General features: G+C 41.2%; 1 protein-coding gene across 1 annotated transcript in view; it reads left to right on the forward strand.

Annotated features, from left to right (window-relative positions):
- Nucleotides 1–3,861: 3,861 nt before the first annotated feature.
- LOC148014516 (putative RNA-dependent RNA polymerase 1) overlaps nucleotides 3,862–19,345 on the forward strand; it is a 104,106-nt gene continuing 88,622 nt past the window's right edge. The window contains exons 1-2 of the mRNA XM_087666643.1: nucleotides 3,862–4,151; nucleotides 4,558–5,146. Coding sequence (XP_087522769.1) covers nucleotides 4,108–4,151; nucleotides 4,558–5,146 — 633 coding nt within the window. The 5' untranslated portion in view covers nucleotides 3,862–4,107. The remainder of the gene's footprint in view (nucleotides 4,152–4,557; nucleotides 5,147–19,345) is intronic.

Here is a 19,345-nt window from a genome sequence, read left to right on the forward strand (position 1 = left end):
TGGCCCAATATGCTGTCCTCATCATCACCTTAAAATTGATCCAAAAATCCCAAAAATGAGCCCCAAATACTTGTCTTACCTCTCTCGAGCTCCAAGGGTGGAGATACGGGTGTATGGCCTAGCCTATAGTGCAATATCTTTCCTTCTTCGCTCCAAGTATTTTGTATGTCTTATTTCTCCTTCTTTATGAATGCAAGTGCCACTTTATGCCCTCCAAGGATTCTTCTTGGCTATGGCTTGCTGCTCGCTCTCAAATGGTTGGATTCTTTGTCTTCACATCTACTCAATAACTTTGAGCATAGATTTTCCCCAAGTGAGAAAATCACACACCCACTCAACCCGTAATGGGCCGCTTTGGTACCATGTCAAGAATGTAACACATGTATCATGCACTCATACATAGCAAACAAGATATGGCGGAAGGGAGCTCCTTAGGGCTTGCTCTCTTCAATTATTTTGGTGTGTTCTCACTCTCACACAGAAAAAATGACTAAGCGTGCCTTATATACGGGCACCACACATACATACTACAAATAGTGTGAGTAGCATAGTGCTACATGTCTTGCTTATTTATAATATGCATTGCTCCTCCTTATCATGTACAACTTGGTAGATATAGCCTAACATCACATGTGCCAAATATGTCAACATTGCATAATGAGACCATTGAGGTTAAACACAATAAGAAAACACCTTACAGAACAACTTGCATTTTTTGGTGCAAAATTAGGGGATGTTCCCTATATCCCCTACCTCAATCATTGGCTCTTATTGCTCATGTTGCTCATTGTCAAGAAGTTGGGGGTTTTTCCTTGGACTTCCGAATTTTTCTTGGGCATGATTTCAGGTAGAGATGATCACTCATTGACTTATTGTTATGGACATACTTGTTGTTCATAGTTTGGGACAGTAAGCTCTTGAAGATTAGTGCTTCTCGGATGCTTATGCATTGAAGATTCAATGCTAAGATGATGTATTAATGCTTGAGAAGGCTTTATGGATTGGTTAGAGCTTGCTTTGCTTAGCCATTGGAAGAGTTATTACTGTAATGCCTTGTGGGACAACAAGCATACAACTTGAATGCTTGTATAGTTGATGTATATGATGCCTACATGCTACCCAAGGATGCTACATGCACACATGGATGCTTGTCACTGATGTATATGCATGGTTATGCTCTTGTTGAGCTTTGAGATTTGGTTTTAAGCTCAGTTATATACCTACTTGTAGTGGCTACTTGGTTCATTGGTTTCACAATCATGGGCTTAAAGAACTCTTGTATGTATATGCTTCCAGATGTATAGTTGATGTATTTGGGCTTCTTGGATGCTATGAGATCTCTATATTGAGCTTACTTTGACATTCTAGATTTGCTTCAATGGGAGTATCTTGGCATTTCCTTTTGTAGAGATTGGTAGACAGTGAGAGTTTCTTGTTTGTGTACATGCTTAGTTGGTTTATGCATACATTGTCCTTGCATAAACATTGTTTAATGTGGGTTGATCTACTTTTGCTTTGGATACTAGGCACTTATTCCTGTTGATATTTTACTCCAAAGTAATCTTCTATATATATATATATATATATATATATATATATATATATATATATATATATATATATATATATATATATATATATATATATAACCACAACTTCATTTGGAATGAAATTTTGAATTTGGTAGTTCTAAAACTTATTCCCTACATTTTAGGGATGCTTCATGTATTCTTAACCAATCACATCCTAAGGGCAATGGAAAATGTTGACGTGGAAGGAGATACACTATATGATACAATGTTTGACTTGCTAATGGTATTGACACTATGGCTTGAATGTACGAATGATATAAGCTTTAAGAGCCTCCAAAAAGGACTGAAATGGGTTTAGCACCTTGTGTTTTAGGATTTAATTTTTGTGCTAAGGATGGCCTAATTGATGAAAACAATGGTCCTAAATCTAATAAAGTTGTGATTGTTGTACTACAATTATTAGAGCTACTAGGTGATTCTGTGTTTGAATGTTGGAGGCTTGAACATGTGAATGGTTGTGCCTCATTATATATTCACTCAAATGTTTTCTTGAATTGCTATCATCATTGAATCTTCTTTATTGAGTTGAACATTTTGAACATGTGTTCACTTGGTGTTTAGTCTCTTACAATTTTTTTTTACATGCCCATATTTGTTGCAATAAAAACATTTTGGCCGACCTTAGGCATCTCTAGTTGGTAACGTTCTTTAGTTCGCTATTTGAGAACTTTGCACATCAATATGCATTGGTGTTTGACTATCTAATATTACTTTTGTTTAAATTTTTGGTTAAAATACTTCAACATATTTTATAGCCTATTTGATTCATTGTGCTATTTGTATAGCTTCTTGTAAAGATCATTTGATCTTGTGCTCTTTGGGAGACATTTAGATGTAATTGGTACCATAAAAAAAGCAATTTCATAGATTTTGACATTGGTGATGGATCCGGACCTGTAATTATTTGATCAAACTTATTAGCAAATAGTGCAACTATTTCTCTTGATAGTTGTTCACATTTCCTCAATTTGTTTCAAGGAAGACTCTATAGTATTTTGATTTGCAAAATGTCTTATCATATGATTGTTTTAGATGTTGCCAAATTTCTTTTATGTGATCTGGCTATTGAACATACCAGGTGTTTGCTATCCCTTCCAACAATGTTCAGTTTTCCCTTGTTTTTGTTTGTTTATTTAGGCATGGTACCAATCTTGCCACATTGTCAAAATGATTTAACCATGAAAGAACATTCTTTGTTTGGAAGTGCTACAAAAGAGTGTGGCCTTACTCTTAGGTTGGAAGTTGAAGATTATTGTTGCCACTGATTGAAAGAAGCCACAAGTTTGTGATTCGTGGCATTCATTTGGTGCAACATACAGCTTATTGTTGACATCATTTTCTCCATGTAAGTTGCCACTTTTGGCTATGTTATCATTGGTTCATCCTGTGAAGGATAATGTGGACTGTGAGGATTGCTATTGTGCTGTCTCTATCAAATTTCTATAGTACCACACATTAGCAAATAGTAGAGTGTAGAGCAAGAGTTCTTAATTAGTCTATTTCCTAGAAAAGGCTGTACATTCATTCTTCTCCACCCCTTTTATGTGGACACAAGATAATTGCCATCCTAATCATAATTAAATTGACATGATCGTGGTTAGTTGATCATGATATGGTGTCCACAATGTATAAGAAGTTGAATGTGTTTAGAAAAACCAATTAATTTTGAGTTTTTAATCTCTTTGGGAGCTTTCATAGGCTGTGTGTGTGTGTCTCCACTCTCTTCCTACAAATTGGCAATTCTATTTGGGTTTTGAAATGCTTTTAATGGAAGGCTTGGAATTTGAAAGACGTCTCAAGGGTGTACCCAAGGTTTGAACTCTACCCACCGAGTGCACACGCACATGCACACGCTCACAAACCACTCAAGCTACAACCTTGTTGACAGGTCTTGTAAGTTTTAAAGTCATGTGGACTATTTTGTAAACACACAAGTGCATGCAGGATAGTCATATGGATTTTTGGGCGTGCAAGCCTCCTCACAAGTCACGTGCATGGTGGGACCGGAGAAGTTGAAGAAGCCTTGCGACATCACTTCTTTCTTTTTTTATAAAAAGAGGGGAATTGGGAAAGCAAGACTCCAGAGTCGAGCGTCAACAACCCGCCTCACTCACGCTCCAACAAAAGGGCCTTCGTGACGTGTCAACCGACGGAATATTCCCCAACCCCAGCCCGCGGCCCGCAGTAGAGAGGTTCATAAAACGACGTTACCATCTAGAGCGGATAATTGCCTTGCAAAATATCGCAGAAAAAAGTAATGAGAAACTATTAAAGCGCGCTCGCTCTTTTTCAATTTATTTATTAAAAATAAAGAAGCCAGAGGTGCTGCATGAGTCTTCGGGGTGTTGGGAATACGATCTCAAGGTCTCTTCATGGTCAAGGCGATCACACACACACCTCTCTGTCTGTCTGTCTGTCTCTCTTTCACACACACACAGACAGACGCACACAAGTGCTCCATACGTGGATATTTAGAAGGCTGACTCAATTCTCCCTCTCGTGAAGCCCCTGCACCATGGATTTTGGAGGCTGGCTCGATTCCGATCTCTTGTCTTCTTTGTAAGTAGTGTAGCCAGAGAGAGAGAGAGAGAGAGAGAGAGAGAGAGAGAGAGAGAGAGAGTGTGTGTGTGTGTGTGTGTGTGTGTGAGTGAGTGAGTGAGTGACTGAGTGAGTGTGAGAGAGAGTGTGTGTGTGTGCGTGCGTGCGCTTTCATGCGTATCCCCTTTGCACATTGATGAATTCACGAACAATAGTTTGATAAAAGAATGTGTCCGTGTTGCTTCTACCTGGTAGCATCAGTCCATTCTAATTGTAACTATAAATTAACTTAATCAGAAATCATTGGTTTGCCCGGGGAGTTTTGGGGGGGGGAGGGAAAGAAAAATGTGTGTATGGTGTCATGTTTGCTAGCTTCTTCTGCAGGCTAATCTGGGCTTGATTAATTGGCCTTCAATCCTTGATGCAGGCTTTCTTCAAGCGTCAACCGTGAATTGAGTACCTTTACTGTATTTGTGTCACGCATCCCGCCCATCGATCCCAGTACAAGCTCTCTCGACATCCACACACGCAACCTCGTGAGCTGCATTGAAGCTGTGGTTGGAAGGGGGAGCGTCCTCCACTGCAAACTCGGCACAGAGAGGAACAGTGACAGGTTCTCTGGTTGGGCGTTTGTGCAATTTAAATCTGAGGGCTCCTCAGCCTATTGTTGCAGCTTGGCTCGCTCTGGCCGCTTACTTTTCCACTCTTCCAAGCTTGCTGCCCGCCCAGCAGACATCAGAAGCAACAAACAGAAGAGCAGGAGGAGGGGTGTGAAGCCAAAGGCAACCACTCTAATCTCAGGGGTCACCCTGCACATGGGGTGCCTCCTCAGGGACGACCAGATGTGTGTGCTCAAGAAGTGCTCTCCCATCACTATTGAAGCAGACAACTCCAGGCGGCGGTTTCAAATCATTCTCAAATACCAACTCAAGACATACAAACTAGAATGGCGATTCGGGAGCCTTTATGAGTTACGTAAATGCAGAGTTCATGGGCACCCCAGTGTATTGCTCAAGGTGTGCAGAAACAACATTGGCAGTTCATTGTTAATCAAAGGGAATGAGCATTACTTTTAAAATTGAATAGATTGTTTATGGTCATGGCCCAAGGGAAAAGGTGTCAGTTTCCAAGCTGCTTTTCATCATACACGTGTGATCTGAGATTTTTCTAAGTTGCTTTTCTGCATGTAGTATTGTGTGGAGTGGTGCACTAGGGCTTTCTTTAATAAGGGGTGGGTAATAGTTTTATCTACTCTGCTCAAGTGTTATCTATTTTGTTCAGTTGGGAAATAGTTCTATAAATTCTGTTCAGATGAGGTGTTAAGAGTAAGAGAGGAAGAAATAGCTACATTCATCATGGGAAGAAGAGAGGTTCCAAGTGTAGAAGGGTTGGCTGAACTCTCAATCTCAGAGTATATCCTTTATCTCGCTTTATAATGGTGCATACTGTTTGAGTTATTGAGAGAAAGAGAGGAACAAATAGCTACATTCATCATGGGAAGGGGAGAGGTTCCCAGTGTAGGAGGCTTGGCTGAAATCTCAATCTCAGAGTGTATGCTTTATCTCACTTTATAATGATGCATACTATCCAAACCTTCTTCTTGCAAATCTACTAATGAGGTAGACTGCTTCACAAGTCTAGTTGCTTGGTCTTCACACCCCCTTTATCCAAGGTACAAAGGTAGTTACTAGTCCTTGAGGCTAGCAGTGAATGCCCTGTTTGAAAAAAAAAAAAGGAAAACAAAGAAATGGTGATGTTCATGACAACCTGGAGCTCCAAAATAGCTCAAGGTTAGAGCAGCAGCTGCATGCAACCCATCACAGAATTATGCTCAAAATATCAGCATCATGGCGGATATCCATGGATAAGTCATGTTGTTTTGTGATGTTGCAGTATGGAAGCAACAAAGAACACACAGACATAAGATGAAGATTAAAATGAAGGAAACAAAAGACTGATCTGAACGAAAACAAGGAAAGATGAATACACAACCCCTGCACTTGTGGTCACTGCCATGTCAGTGAGGGCACCAGACTGCAAAAGCAAGAGAGGGAAGACCTGTCTGAGGAGAGAGGTGAAGAGACGGTGGCTAGAAGATGACTGTGGCACACCTAATCTGTCTAACCTGCATTAAATGCCGTTCAGAATTCTGTTGAAACTATCAACTGCCCACAAAAGAGGCCCCCTGCCAATTTAACACCATATTGGGGAATATGGGAATTTCCCATAAGTTTGGGAGACGAGGTTGAATCTTTGAGATTTGCCATAACTTGAACACTATAACTCCAAATTAAGCGCTATATAGCTCAATAGATTCCATTTTTCAAGCGCTTTCCAATGATAAGTCATATCATATGGTTTTGAGAAACTTATAGGCATGTTATCCAGGTGCTACCTTTTTAGTATTAAAAAAATGGGAATTGGGAGACTCCCAAACTCATTAATATTGTGTTATTTCGAAATATGACGCTGAACTGGCCTGGGAATGTCCACCCTCCTGTTTGTTCTGATTTGGAGCCCAGGAATGGCCATGAAGTACAGAAAAACCATGTCTCCTGCTGTAGAAGAAAACCATGCAGGCTGTAAGACATGCTGGACAGGATTGAGATTGCCATGGACAAGACAGAAGCCCTAATTTCCATCTGATATGCTTATGATGAATGTTGCTGTCATGAAAAAAGGACTGATGGTCAGAGAGAGTGTCACAGTGTCAAGATTGTGGGAGAGAAGGAAGGAGTCTCACTTGTAGCTTTCTTGCTTGCACAATGGGGGAATACACACACAGGTAGAGGCTGAAAACAGTTTTCCTCTTCTTAGTTGTGTAAGCCAAAAGAACTCAAGTACAAAAGAAATAGAAGAACCCTATATGTGGGTCTCAAACCAAACTCAACTAACTAAGGTGGCATACTAACTGAGCTACGAACTAGAGTAGATAAGGATAGCTGTCATCTAGCTATTATTCATGGGCGGTGTACCAACCGCATCTGCAGCTAACAAGTCGGTGACATAAATGCACAACGGTCACCCTGGCATATTACGAGTGGAGCTTGACATCTCAACACTCCCCCTCGAGCTCAACCCCAATTCCTGCACACCAAGCAGGTCTCTGAACTTGCGCAGCTTCTCTGCGCCCAATGCCTTCGTGAATATGTCAGCTACCTGATCCTCTGTGCTGACATAAACTAGATCAATAAGACCTAGTAAAACCCTCTCCCGCACATAGTGATAATGCACCTCAATGTGCTTTGTTCTAGTATGATAGACTGGGTTATTTGCCAAGTGTATACTGCTCATGTTGTCACAATAAATGACAACTGGCCCATCTGTAGGCTGATGCATATCATAAAGTAGCTTATGCAACCAAGCTACCTCACATGCAGCCATTGCTGCACCCCTGTACTTAGCCTCTGTGCTCGACAAGGCAACTGTAGGCTGTTTCTTGCTGCTCCAAGTGACTGCAGCACTTCCAAAAGAGAACACATATCCACTGGTAGATTGTCTATCAGAAATACTACCAGCCCAATCAGCATCAGTGTATCCATGCAACTGTATCTGAACCCCAGTCTCATAAAATAGTCCATACTGCAATGTGGACTTCACATACCTGAGTATGTGTCTAGCCGCATCCAAATGTGGTTTCCTTGGAGCCTGCATAAACTGACTTACCAATTCAACAACATAGCTCAAATCTGGCCTGGTAATAGTCATATAAATCAAACTTCCTACTATGGGTCTGTACATAGTAGGGTCTTCCAGAAGCTCACCTGCATCTGCGCTCAGCTTCACATTCTGCTCCAAAGGAACTGAAATAGGCTTACAACCTGTCATCCCATATTTGGACAGCATGTCCAGTCCATACTGCCTCTTGGTGATCTAATCATCTCAATGCCCAAGAAATAACGCAGCTCTCCCAAATCCTTCATTTCAAACTTCTGCTTCAATAGCATTTTCACATGAAGGATATCTTCATCACTATCACCTGTGATAATCAAATCATCAATATAAATGACAAGCAGCATAATACATTTCTCTGTTTTTCTCACATAAAGTGAGAAATCTGCCTTGGAAATCTGAAAGCCAATAGTGACAAGATACTGTCCTATCTTGTCAGACCATGCTCTAGGTGCTTGCTTCAAGCCATACAAGGCTTTCTTCAACTTGCAAACAAACTCAGGATGAACAGCATGCACATAACCTGGTGGCTGCTCTATATAGGCCTCTTCTTGCAAATCACCATGCAAGAAGGCATTCTTTACATCCATCTGATGTAAAGACCATCCCTTTGATGCAGCCATAGCAATGACTGCTCTTACGGTTGCCATCCTTGCAACCGGACTGAATGTTTTTTCATAATCAATGCCATATGTTAGTGCATACTCCTTAACTACTAATCTTGCCTTGTATCTGTTCACAGAACCATCTGCATTGTGCTTCACCTTATAAACCCACTTACAACCAATTGCATTCTTATTTTTAGGCAAAGGTACCAATTCCTATGTAGCATTTGCTTCCAAGGCATCCATTTCTTCATCCATGTCTTTCTTCCACTTTTCTTTTTCCATGGCTTGCTCAAAAGAAGTGGGTTCTGGTTCCTGTATCACTTTGACCATATAGGCATAGTGAATGGCTGTAAATCCATCATATTTCAGCCTATCCACAGGATACCTAGCTCTAGTAGACCTGCGCAAAGTAGGTTCACTCCCAGATGCTCTCAAAACATCCCTGGTCTTCCTTACTCTAGGTGTAACAATAGAAGGAATACTCAACTCATCTTTTTCGTGAAACCTGTATACCACTATCTGCATTGTTTTGAGGAGATTCTCCTGATCTCAATCTGCTTGTCCATGGCGAAGAATGTGAACCACTGCTAGAGGACACTTCAGGTCCACTAATATTTTGTGACTGCTGCTGTGAATTCTGTGCAGTATTACCATTTTGTGCATCTACATCATCAATCACATTTACTGGTTTATACCAGCTACTCATCTTATAAAAAACATCTTTGCTCACTGTAAACTTACGAGTAGAAGGGTTATAGCATCTATACCCTTTCTGTTGTAGAGAGTAACCAATAAAGATGCACTTCTCAGCTTTTGGATCCAACTTGGATCTCAACTCATCTGGCACATGGACATAGGCAATGCAATAAAAAATTTTCAAATGAGAAATATCTGGTTTCCTACCAGTATACCTCTCCTCTGGATTCATCCCATGTATTGCTGCAGTGGGAGTCCTGTTCATTATGTAGACTGCTGTAACAACTGCTTCAGCCCAGTAAAAATCTGGCAAGTCTTTTTCGTTGAGCATGGCACGAGATACCTCTCCAATATGCCTGTTTTTCATTTTTGCAATTCCATTTTGTTGTGGGGTATGACTGCATGAATATTGTTGCTTTATGCCATGCTCCTGCAGGAACCTTGCAAACTCATTTGAGAGGTACTCTCCCCCTCCATCTGACCTAAGGCATTTTATTTGCAGGCCTATTTCTTTTTCAACCATAGCTTTAAGAGTTTTGAAATGCCCAAACACTTCACTTTTCTTTTTCATAAAATACACCCAAACTTTTCTGCTATAGTCATCAATAAAAGTGACAAAATAATGATAGCCTCCAATAGATGAAGCTTTAGTAGTCCACACATCAGAGTGGATTAATTCCAATGGCATCTTATTCTCTTGAACATGTCTAGGAAATGGTTTCCTTGCCTGTTTTTCAAATTGACAGGCTTCACATACCTTATGCATTTCTGCAACCTTGAATTTAGGCAATCTTGCAACAATATTTTGGGCTTGCATTGATTTAAATCGCTGTACATTAACATGACCAATGCGTTTATGCCAGATATCAATATCTGCAACTACACCGGTCCCATGTGCAAACATTGCTGCACTCAATTCAGGCATGTTTGCTTCCAACGTAAACATTCTGCCTTTCTTATTTCCTTTTGCTATCAAGCGACCTTTATTTTTTATATCCTCAACAAAGAATCCGTGAGAATTAAATCTGACCTGCAAGCCCTGCTCAACCATTTGACCAACAGAAACCAGGTTCTTGGTGATATTCGGGACATGAAATACATCCGATAGGTATTTCTTTTTCCCATCCTACATAGACAAAGGAATTTTTCCAATCTGCACAATAGGATGTGCAGTATTATTACCAGTCTCCACAAATCCTGGTTTTTCCATTTTCCTTGCATCCTGGATCCATTCTGCATGACCTGTCATGTGGTTTGATGCACCTGAGTCAACATACCACACATCGTTGCTTTCTTCTGCACTTGTCACAGAATTGGTCATGTGCTACACCATAAACAAATGCTTATTTCTGTCATCACCCTGTCTACTAGAAGATGCATAATTCCCTTGTTGCAATTTTTCATTCATGTGTCATTTTGCTTTTTATAGCAGTCTTTAGCCATATGACCCATTTTACCACAGTAGTAGCATTCAACATTGCTGTTTGCATTTTTGCCTCTTTGCCATCCACCACGACCTCTTTGGCTCCCCCTGCCTCTAGAGTTACCACGTCCTCCTCCATAGGATTGGTTTTCTTGAGTTTGCTGCATATTCTGATTTCTACCATGGCCTCCAGATCGGCCTCCTCTACCTCTGCCTCTACCTCTTCCAGCATTTGAGTAGAAGACAGCTTCTTTTGAAGTTCCTCCTGAAGAAGATGCACCACCATTTCTCTGCTCCTCAGAAATTAGAAGAGCAATCAACTTCTCAAAATCAGGAAATCTTTCACGGACGGAAATGGATGTTCGGAACTGTGCATAATCCTTTCCTAGACCATTCAAGGTTACAGAAACTAAATCATCATCTTCCACTGGCGATCCAATGGAAGCAAGTGCATCTGCAATCTTCATCACCTTCATGTGGTAGTCATTGATGCTCATACTGTCTCTTTGCACATTGTGAAACTCTTGCTTGAGCTACATTTTCCTGGCTTGCGTATTTGTGCTATACATTTTTGACAAAGTATTCCATGCCTCCTTTGGCGTACTTGCATCCTGAATATGCACAATCATAGAGTCTAAAATACTAATAGACAGCCAGTACATAACTTTTTTGGCTCTCTCATGCCATCCTTTAAATGCCTGCATTTGTTGTTGATTGGGAACATCAGGAAGAACTGATTCTTCTTCGTTTCCTGCAACGAATTCCCAATATCCTTTTCCCATAAGGAAATTCGTCATTCTAAACTTCTATGCTTGGAAGTTGTTCTTGTCAAGCTTTTCAGTGACAATCTGTGAAAGAGAATCAGACGCCATTACAGAACACTACAAAGAATTCTGTCACTGCAAAAAACACAGCTTCAGTCTCACAAGGGCAAATCTGCAAAACTGATAAAAGTGGTATTTGACCACAGAGTCACTTCCTAGTGACGATTTTGCATCAACAGGCAACAAGGATGATTCTGTAACTCCCAATGTCTTTGCGTATAGGCATACGATGCAATTTCTACAGTAACTTTTCACCGACCTGTAGAACAATGGTTGCACAGCAAAAAACAGGGCCTTTTCCTGAGTGCGTGCGGAAAACTTCCGCCTCCAAAACAGGCCCCGAAATGGCCTCAAATAAAAAAAACAGGGTAACCAAAGGCTAAAGCCCTTTCCCGCAGCATATACTGCCCTCTTGCTTCACCGCGAAGGGCGTCTCAATCTGAGACAATGCACTCTTGCACTTTCCGGCTGTGCTACCTGCAGAGACTTGCTCCCAAACTCGAAAAATGAAAGCAACACTGGTCCTCTTACCAGAACGCCGTGAACTTGGTTTGCTTTCTTGAGCTCCTTACTACGAACCAGGCTCTGATACCATGTCAAGATTATGGGAGAGAAGGAAGGAGTCTCACTTGTAGCTTTCTTGCTTGTACAATGGGGGAATACACACACACGTAGAGGCTGAAAACAGTTTTCCTCTTCTTAGTTGTGTAAGCCAAAAGAAATCAAGTACAAAAGAAATAGAAGAATCCTATATGTGGGTCTCAAACCAAACTCAACTAACTAAGGTGGCATACTAACTGAGCCACGAACTAGAGTAGATAAGGATAGCTGTCATCTAGCTATTATTCATGGGCGGTGTACCAACCGCATCTGCAGCTAACAAGTCGGTGACATAAATGCACAACGGTCACCCTGGCATATTACGAGTGGAGCTCGATATCTCAACACACAGCTCTAGATGTCCTTACCTAACTTTGGTAGTGGCTTACAACCGAGAGATAAACATAGAAGACGATAACTGAAAGTGGTTATGGAACTATGGTATTTATAGTATTTACTGGAATTCATTATAAAAATCATCTTATTTTCATAGTGAATTCTAGTAAATATGGTATTTTACCCGAGCTCATTATGGAAATAAGATGATTTTTAATTTTATTTATTGTTGATTTTGTCTATTTGCTGTATTATATCTGACTTGTTGCACGAGTGCACATGTGACACTGGTCGCATTATGCATGGTAGATAGATGGGAGAAAATTAATGTGCTTTGTGTTGTGGTGAGTGGATTATTAGACGGGGTTATGTGGAATAAATATTTTTGGGAAACGCATTTTAATGCATGGTAATATTATATTTTTGTAGGGTCTTAGAAGCATAAGGACTTTGCATATGTATATGTACAATTGATTTATTGTAAAAGCCTAGAAAGACTAAAAAATTATCCTTGGATGTAAAGCTATGGAAATAAAAACCGGGTAGAATTTAACGCACATTGCACTCTCTCGATCTGTTGCCACCACGTCAAACTTTGCATAACGGTGCGTTCCTATCACCTCTAGCATCACCAACCATCCTGCCATGCGACGCATCCCCATCCTAGTGCCTGGTGCTATCATTTGCTCCCCTACTACGCTTTGCACCGGTAGTCCCTTGCCTTGTCCTTCTGCAGCTCTCTCTCTCTCTCTCTCTCTCTCTCTCTCTCTCTCCTCCCCAACCCTCTATCCACTAGATGAGAAACACACCATCATTGTATGTACTGCTTTGGTCTCATAGGCCACATTGGCCTTTTAGAGACGTTAATATACTCTCTCTCTCTCTCTCTCTCTCTCCTCCCCTCCCCAACTCTCTATCCACTACAAGCCTACTAAATTGCACCATTGTTGGGTCCCTCCTCCCCCCTCTCTTGGTAGTCTCTTTCTCCTTGGGCATTCGATAGCACACTTGAAAGGTTCCTTGTGAATACTTACAATGAAAACCCTTGGTCTGACGTTGGAGCACTCGACGAGTGCCCCCTAGATACACGCCTTGTGCGTCACCCTCATGGAGGAGCAGCTCCCGTCTGTTCATGCCACGTAAAGAGAACTAGAGAAGAGTGCGATTTTCAGTAAGGTTGTTGGGCACTCTCTATCTAGGGTATAGCTCTGTGATTGACTCCTTTCTACCTTGTGCAGCCACCGGTTAATTAACACAATCTACATTGTTCTCAACGCCAGATGGCACGTGAAATTATTTTGCAAAGGCTCATATTGTCTTTGTAGAGATATTTGAGGATGGGAGTCTCATTCACATTTATGAGTTGTCTTGCAACGAGGTGACTGCAAAGGTCCACTTGTCACACATGAGTACTTCAATTCCTCCTTGGATTGCGGGTAGTGGAGCTACTCATCATATGACCCTCGTCTTGGATATTTTCATCTCTCGAGTCCCTGCAGTTGGGATAGTTCATGTTCGCAATAATTCCTCGGTCAAGATTTAGGCTCATAGTTGTGTCTGTTTTGCCATTGAACGGGTCCAAATTGCGCTACACTGGATGATATAGACTATGTCTCTCAGCTTGGGGTGAACTTGTTCTCTCAGCTTGGGGTGAACTTGTTATCCGTTCAACAGCTTTGCCGGTTGAGTTGAGTAGTCTTCTTTACAACGATCACAGTTAAGGTCCTTGACTCTTAGATTGGTTTTAGTGTCCTTTACCACGACTCAGTTTGTTTCTGAGCCTATAGCGGAGGGCTCTAAGTTCCACCATTTCCAAGCTTTAGCCACTGCAGGGGAGTCTATGGACACTCAGCATCTTTGGTATTTTCGCTTAGAACATCTTGAATATGACTCTCTTTGAGTTGTTGTGTTGCTAGATGGTTGAGGGCCTTTCATGCTTGAAGCTATCTTGAGATATTTATAAAGCATGTTAACTTGGAAAATAGTACCATACCCCATTCCCTCAGTAGTCCACACATAGAGTTAAGGTATCTCTTAGATTGATTCATGTTGATCTTTCTCGGCCGACATTCACTATTGCCTTAAATGACATGTTGTACTTCTTTTTGATAGTGGATGATCATTCTAGATACATGTAGGTATACTTTCTCAAGCATAAGTCCGATGCATTTATCTATCTCTTTGCTTGGGTGCTGCTAGTTTATAACCAAACTGGTTTGTCATTGTTATGGGAGCATTAGACTAGATGCAAGATTTGTTACAAGAATTATGATTACAAGATAATCCCACGTAGGGGCATAAGGTACAATGATAACTTAACAAGATACGAAAAATTCCTCAATCTAGGACCGTAGGTATAAACAACAGGTCTCGATAGGATATGAAGGATCCCACGACACGGTACCATATGTATGAATAGAAGATATCAGAATTACAAGATCTCCATCGACGGGGATGAACAAGATACAAGACGGTACTAGACAAGATCTCATACTACATGATTTCAAGGTGACAAGACAACAGGAGTATAATGGAAGTCAAAGACAAGACTAGATATCATGACTAGACAAGAACTATAACTGGAACTCAAAGTTACTTACTTGGAGGTCTTGACTCCTTGAGCTCCCAAGACTTGCATTGTCAAGACTGAGGAGCTCTATGGTAAGCCCCTTCTTTTATAGGTTTTGGAGGGCGGCTAAAGATATTCTAGAATGTTTCATGATGATATCATTGATGATGCAAGCAATGACATGGCATTTCTTCTAGAAGGTTCTATGATGACATGGCAAGGGTGGGTTTGTATGGTTGGCTCAAGGATGTCCTGTTAAGGGTGCATTCGTATGGATTGTGGATTCATATGGCACGAGCAAGAATTAATCCGTGCACTTGATCACGGCATGTCCGTGATATCACCCCCTCCTCTAGCGACGAGTTCCACGAGGAGCGGCTTGGTGGTTTGGTCCAAGTTTCGTGGGATTCCTCTTGTGAAATTCTTTAACTTTAAGAGGTGCTCTTTGGAGATATTCTGTAGGTTCCCAAGTGCGATCGTTGATGTCATATTCTTTTCAGTAAACAAGATATTTCAATCGACCTTGGGAGATCCTAGAGTCTAAGACATGCTTGGCCTCAAATTCTTCATGGTCTTCAATCTGGACAGGTAGTGGGGGATTAGATCTCTCCCCTCTCAGTGGTGAGCTATGGTATGGCTCGAGCAAGGAAACATGAAAGACTGGGTGGATCTTCATGGTGCTAGGGAGTTGGAGTCGGTAAGCAACTGGGTTGATCTGGGCTACGATAGTGAAGGGCTCAAATCTCTGGTGGTCTACCTTGGTGGAGGGCCTTGTTGTCTAGAGGTTATGCTTGAGTAACCATACTTTATCACCAACTTTGTATGCTGGATGTTGGAGAAGATGCTGGTCCGCATAGTGCTTGTACTGATTCTGAGCCTTTTGGATTTGTTACTTGAGTTCTTAGTGTATATCTGCTAGGTGTTGATCTTTATCTCGGGCGGTAGGGTTCTTTACTTGATTGGAAAGATGTACATCCATCCTTGGATGCTGGCCATAGTTTGCAAAGAAAGGAGTTTGCTCGGTAGATGCATGGATACTATTATTGTAAGCAAACTCTGCAAAGGGCAAGAGCTCAAACCAATCATTTTGATGGTAGTTGATGATGCAATGGAGATATTGTTCCAAGACTTGATTTATTCATTCTGTTTGATGATCTGTCTATGGATGATTGGTTGTGGATAACTTAGCTTGGACTCCAAGGAGGTTACAAAGGCTCTTCCAAAAACTAGATATGAATTGGGGACCTCGATTGCTGATGATGTCGTCTAGGAGTCCATGTAATCTGAAAATGTATCTGAGGAAGAGTGTAGCGGATGCTGTGCCTGTGATAGTCTTGGTGGTAGAGATGAAATGTGCCATTTTTGTGAACCTATCTACCACAACAAGAATGAGTCATATTTGTCCAATTTGGGAAGATTTGTTATGAAATCCATGAACAGAGAAGACCAGGGTCGTGCTGGAATGGGCAAGGGTTGCAGGAGGCCATGTGGTTTGTGACGAGGTACCTTGGCCCTGTTGCAGGTATCACATGATTTTATATATTCCTTAACTTCTTTCCACATCTGGGGCAACAAAAAATCTCTCATTGTTGGCCAAATCATCATTCGGCAGGGCTTCATGGAGATTAATTGGATCAAGGTAGGGTCATCTTGGTGAAAACTGGAGATGGTAGCTAGTTGGAGGTGCTCTGGCTTGAGTAGTATTGCTCATTGTTGATCAAAAGCTTCTTCTCCCTTCTTAGGTGCCAAGTAGGATCTTCTTGATAAAGCATCTAATTGACATTGTTGGCGTATTGGGCGATAGGTGATGACAAAGTCAAACGTAGATAAGAAGTTACTCCAGTAGGATTGTCTTCGATTGAGGATGCGGATGGTCGTAAAGTATTCTAGATTTTTGTGATCTGTATAGATGATAACTTTATGGGCTGCACCCTCTAGATGATGACACCAAGTATCAAAGGCATCTACAATGGCAGGGAGTTCTTTGTCATGGATCTCATAGTTTATCTCTGGAATGCCACTGGATGCATATGACTATCATCTCCATGCTGGGAGAAGATGGCTTTAGTTTGATGCATCGGTCTCCAAGAAAAATGACTTGGTAGGATCTAGATGGACTAGGATGGTGAAAGTTGTTAGAAATCAAGCTCCAACCGTCAGTTTGTCTTGGTGTGTAACCGACATCTGTGACAGCTACTGTATACAGCTGTCTCCATGTGACTACATTAAATAAGTCGGGTTAGTAGTTAGTCAGTGACTTGACTAGAGTTAGTCAGTCTAGTTTACTTTACATTGTATTGTGTGGTTTAGTATTATTCTGCATAATGAAGAAAACACAATGAGAGCCTGAAGGCTCATGGATATGGAGTTTTCCCTGTCTCTGTCTCTCATCTTTGAACATGGTATCAGAGCACCCATAAGACTGGGCTTTGTGGAGTAGAGCATTGCAGAAGATGACTTCAAGACTGACCTGAAGGGCTGGAAAAAGAAGAGGACTGACTATCATTTTTACCATTTGGTCACACAGAGGTATGCATTGTTAAAGGAGACTAGCCATTGATCAAGAGGTTGTTGGTGACCTTGCTGGAGCATTTGAAAGGCCTTATTGAGCCTATGCAAGCCTTGTATAGGCTCATATTAGTCATCATGTACAGCAGCAACCCCTGCTCATTCTGCGTGAACTGCGCCTGTAGGGCAGAATGGACTACAATGTGTGAAACATCAAATGGGGCACATGAACAAGACCCATTAAGCATGAATGCTCACTCTTGAAGGTACTTGAAGAGTACAAGAAGCAAATGCTTGTGTGGGAGCTCTATTATGAGCTGGAGTAATCAGACACAGACCTGTAATCAGTTCTGAACTGCTGTGAAAATGAATGGACAGCATGCATTCTGTCATTATTGACATACAGGAGCTTTGTGTTACACTCAGAAGGCATCATTAAAGCACAAGAATGTGTCAAAGCATGTATACATTGGATCTAATGTCTTGGAGCTGAGATTTTTTGCTCAGAATACTCAGATCTGAAAGCCATTGACAGGCTGGAAACTGTTATTAAATAGTGGACAACAAGCATCACTTTCCACTGAAGCATTACATGCTACCTTGGGCACCCGTCATCTACATGAGGTGACATATGTATGCTGAGTTCTTAGAGGATCAAAGAGAGCTTTGGATATTACTGAATCCTGAAGTTTTGGAGCTGAAGCAAATGCAAGTTCATCTTCTTGGCTGAATATAGACTGTAAATGCAATGTATGACTTGGCTCATTGAAGGCAGGAAGCCTAGAGTTACCCGCATAGTCATGTATTGACTCTGTCACACTGGAGCAAATGTATGACATGATTTGAAGACATTTTGGAGCTGCTTAAAGCTTGTTATGCTGATTTTTGGTTGACTGCAACCTGCAACCAAATTAGTTGACACTTGTACTTGCTGTTTATGCACTGTTTTGTGCTTCTATGCCTATGTATGGCTTGACACATGTACTAGCAGCTATCTGGGAAGTTCTGGGACATGTATGACATGTATGCATGTTGTTTTTGGACTTGAAATTGTTGCTGGTTATACACAGTCTACAATTTTCAGACTGCATCTTTGGTCCTTGGCAGTGAGGTTGCAGGAGTTTAAACTGAAGCAAATACATAGCATATGTATCGACTGTTTTACCTACGGGTTAGACCATTTGTTTTGGGACTTTTTTGGGTTATCAGTGGGCTGAAATACCCTGGTTTTTTACTGCAATTAGTTGCAGAAAACTGTCATAAACTATTGTGGACTGAACTTGGTCAGTCATACTTATTGGTTTACAGGTAGTTAAACATCTGACAGACAATCTATTGCATCATGGCTAATGCACATGGGACTGATAATATCACTTAGATAGTTGGAGAGAAGTTAGACAACAAGAACTTTGCATTATGGAAATTCAGAATGAAGAACTTTCTAGTTGGCAGGGGTTATTGGGATCTATGTACAGGAGATGAGGCTGCTCCTGAGTTGCCTGCAACGAATCCAACTAATGAATAGAAAAGAGCTCATAGGCTATGGAATGAGAGAGCATGCAAGGTGCTGCATTGGTTTTCTCTATGTATATCTGATGCTATGGTAATTCAAATCACTGGATGTGAGACTCCGAAGGATGCTTGGGACATACTGATGAAAAATTATGGAACCATGACACATGCACGAAAGATCCAGTTGAAACAACAATTCAACAACTTGTCTAGGAATGGCAGGAGCATCCAGGTGTATACCACGGAGATTAAGACCATAGCTGATCAACTTGCTACCATTGGCTCAAGTGTATCAGAAGATGATATGATTGCTGTTGCCTTGAATGGATTAGGGAAAGAGTACAAAGCTTTTGACACATCCATTTCTGTTAGAGAAGAGCCCCCTACCTGGGAAGAGCTAGTTGCTTTGTTGCTGCATGAGGAGGTCAAACTTGGTTTGAATACAGGTTCTAGTGTATCTCAGAGTA

The sequence above is a fragment of the Lygodium microphyllum genome, chromosome 25 (assembly GCF_053477565.2).
Source record: "Lygodium microphyllum isolate KBCC chromosome 25, Lygodium_microphyllum_v1.1.10, whole genome shotgun sequence".
Classification (NCBI taxonomy): domain Eukaryota; kingdom Viridiplantae; phylum Streptophyta; class Polypodiopsida; order Schizaeales; family Lygodiaceae; genus Lygodium; species Lygodium microphyllum.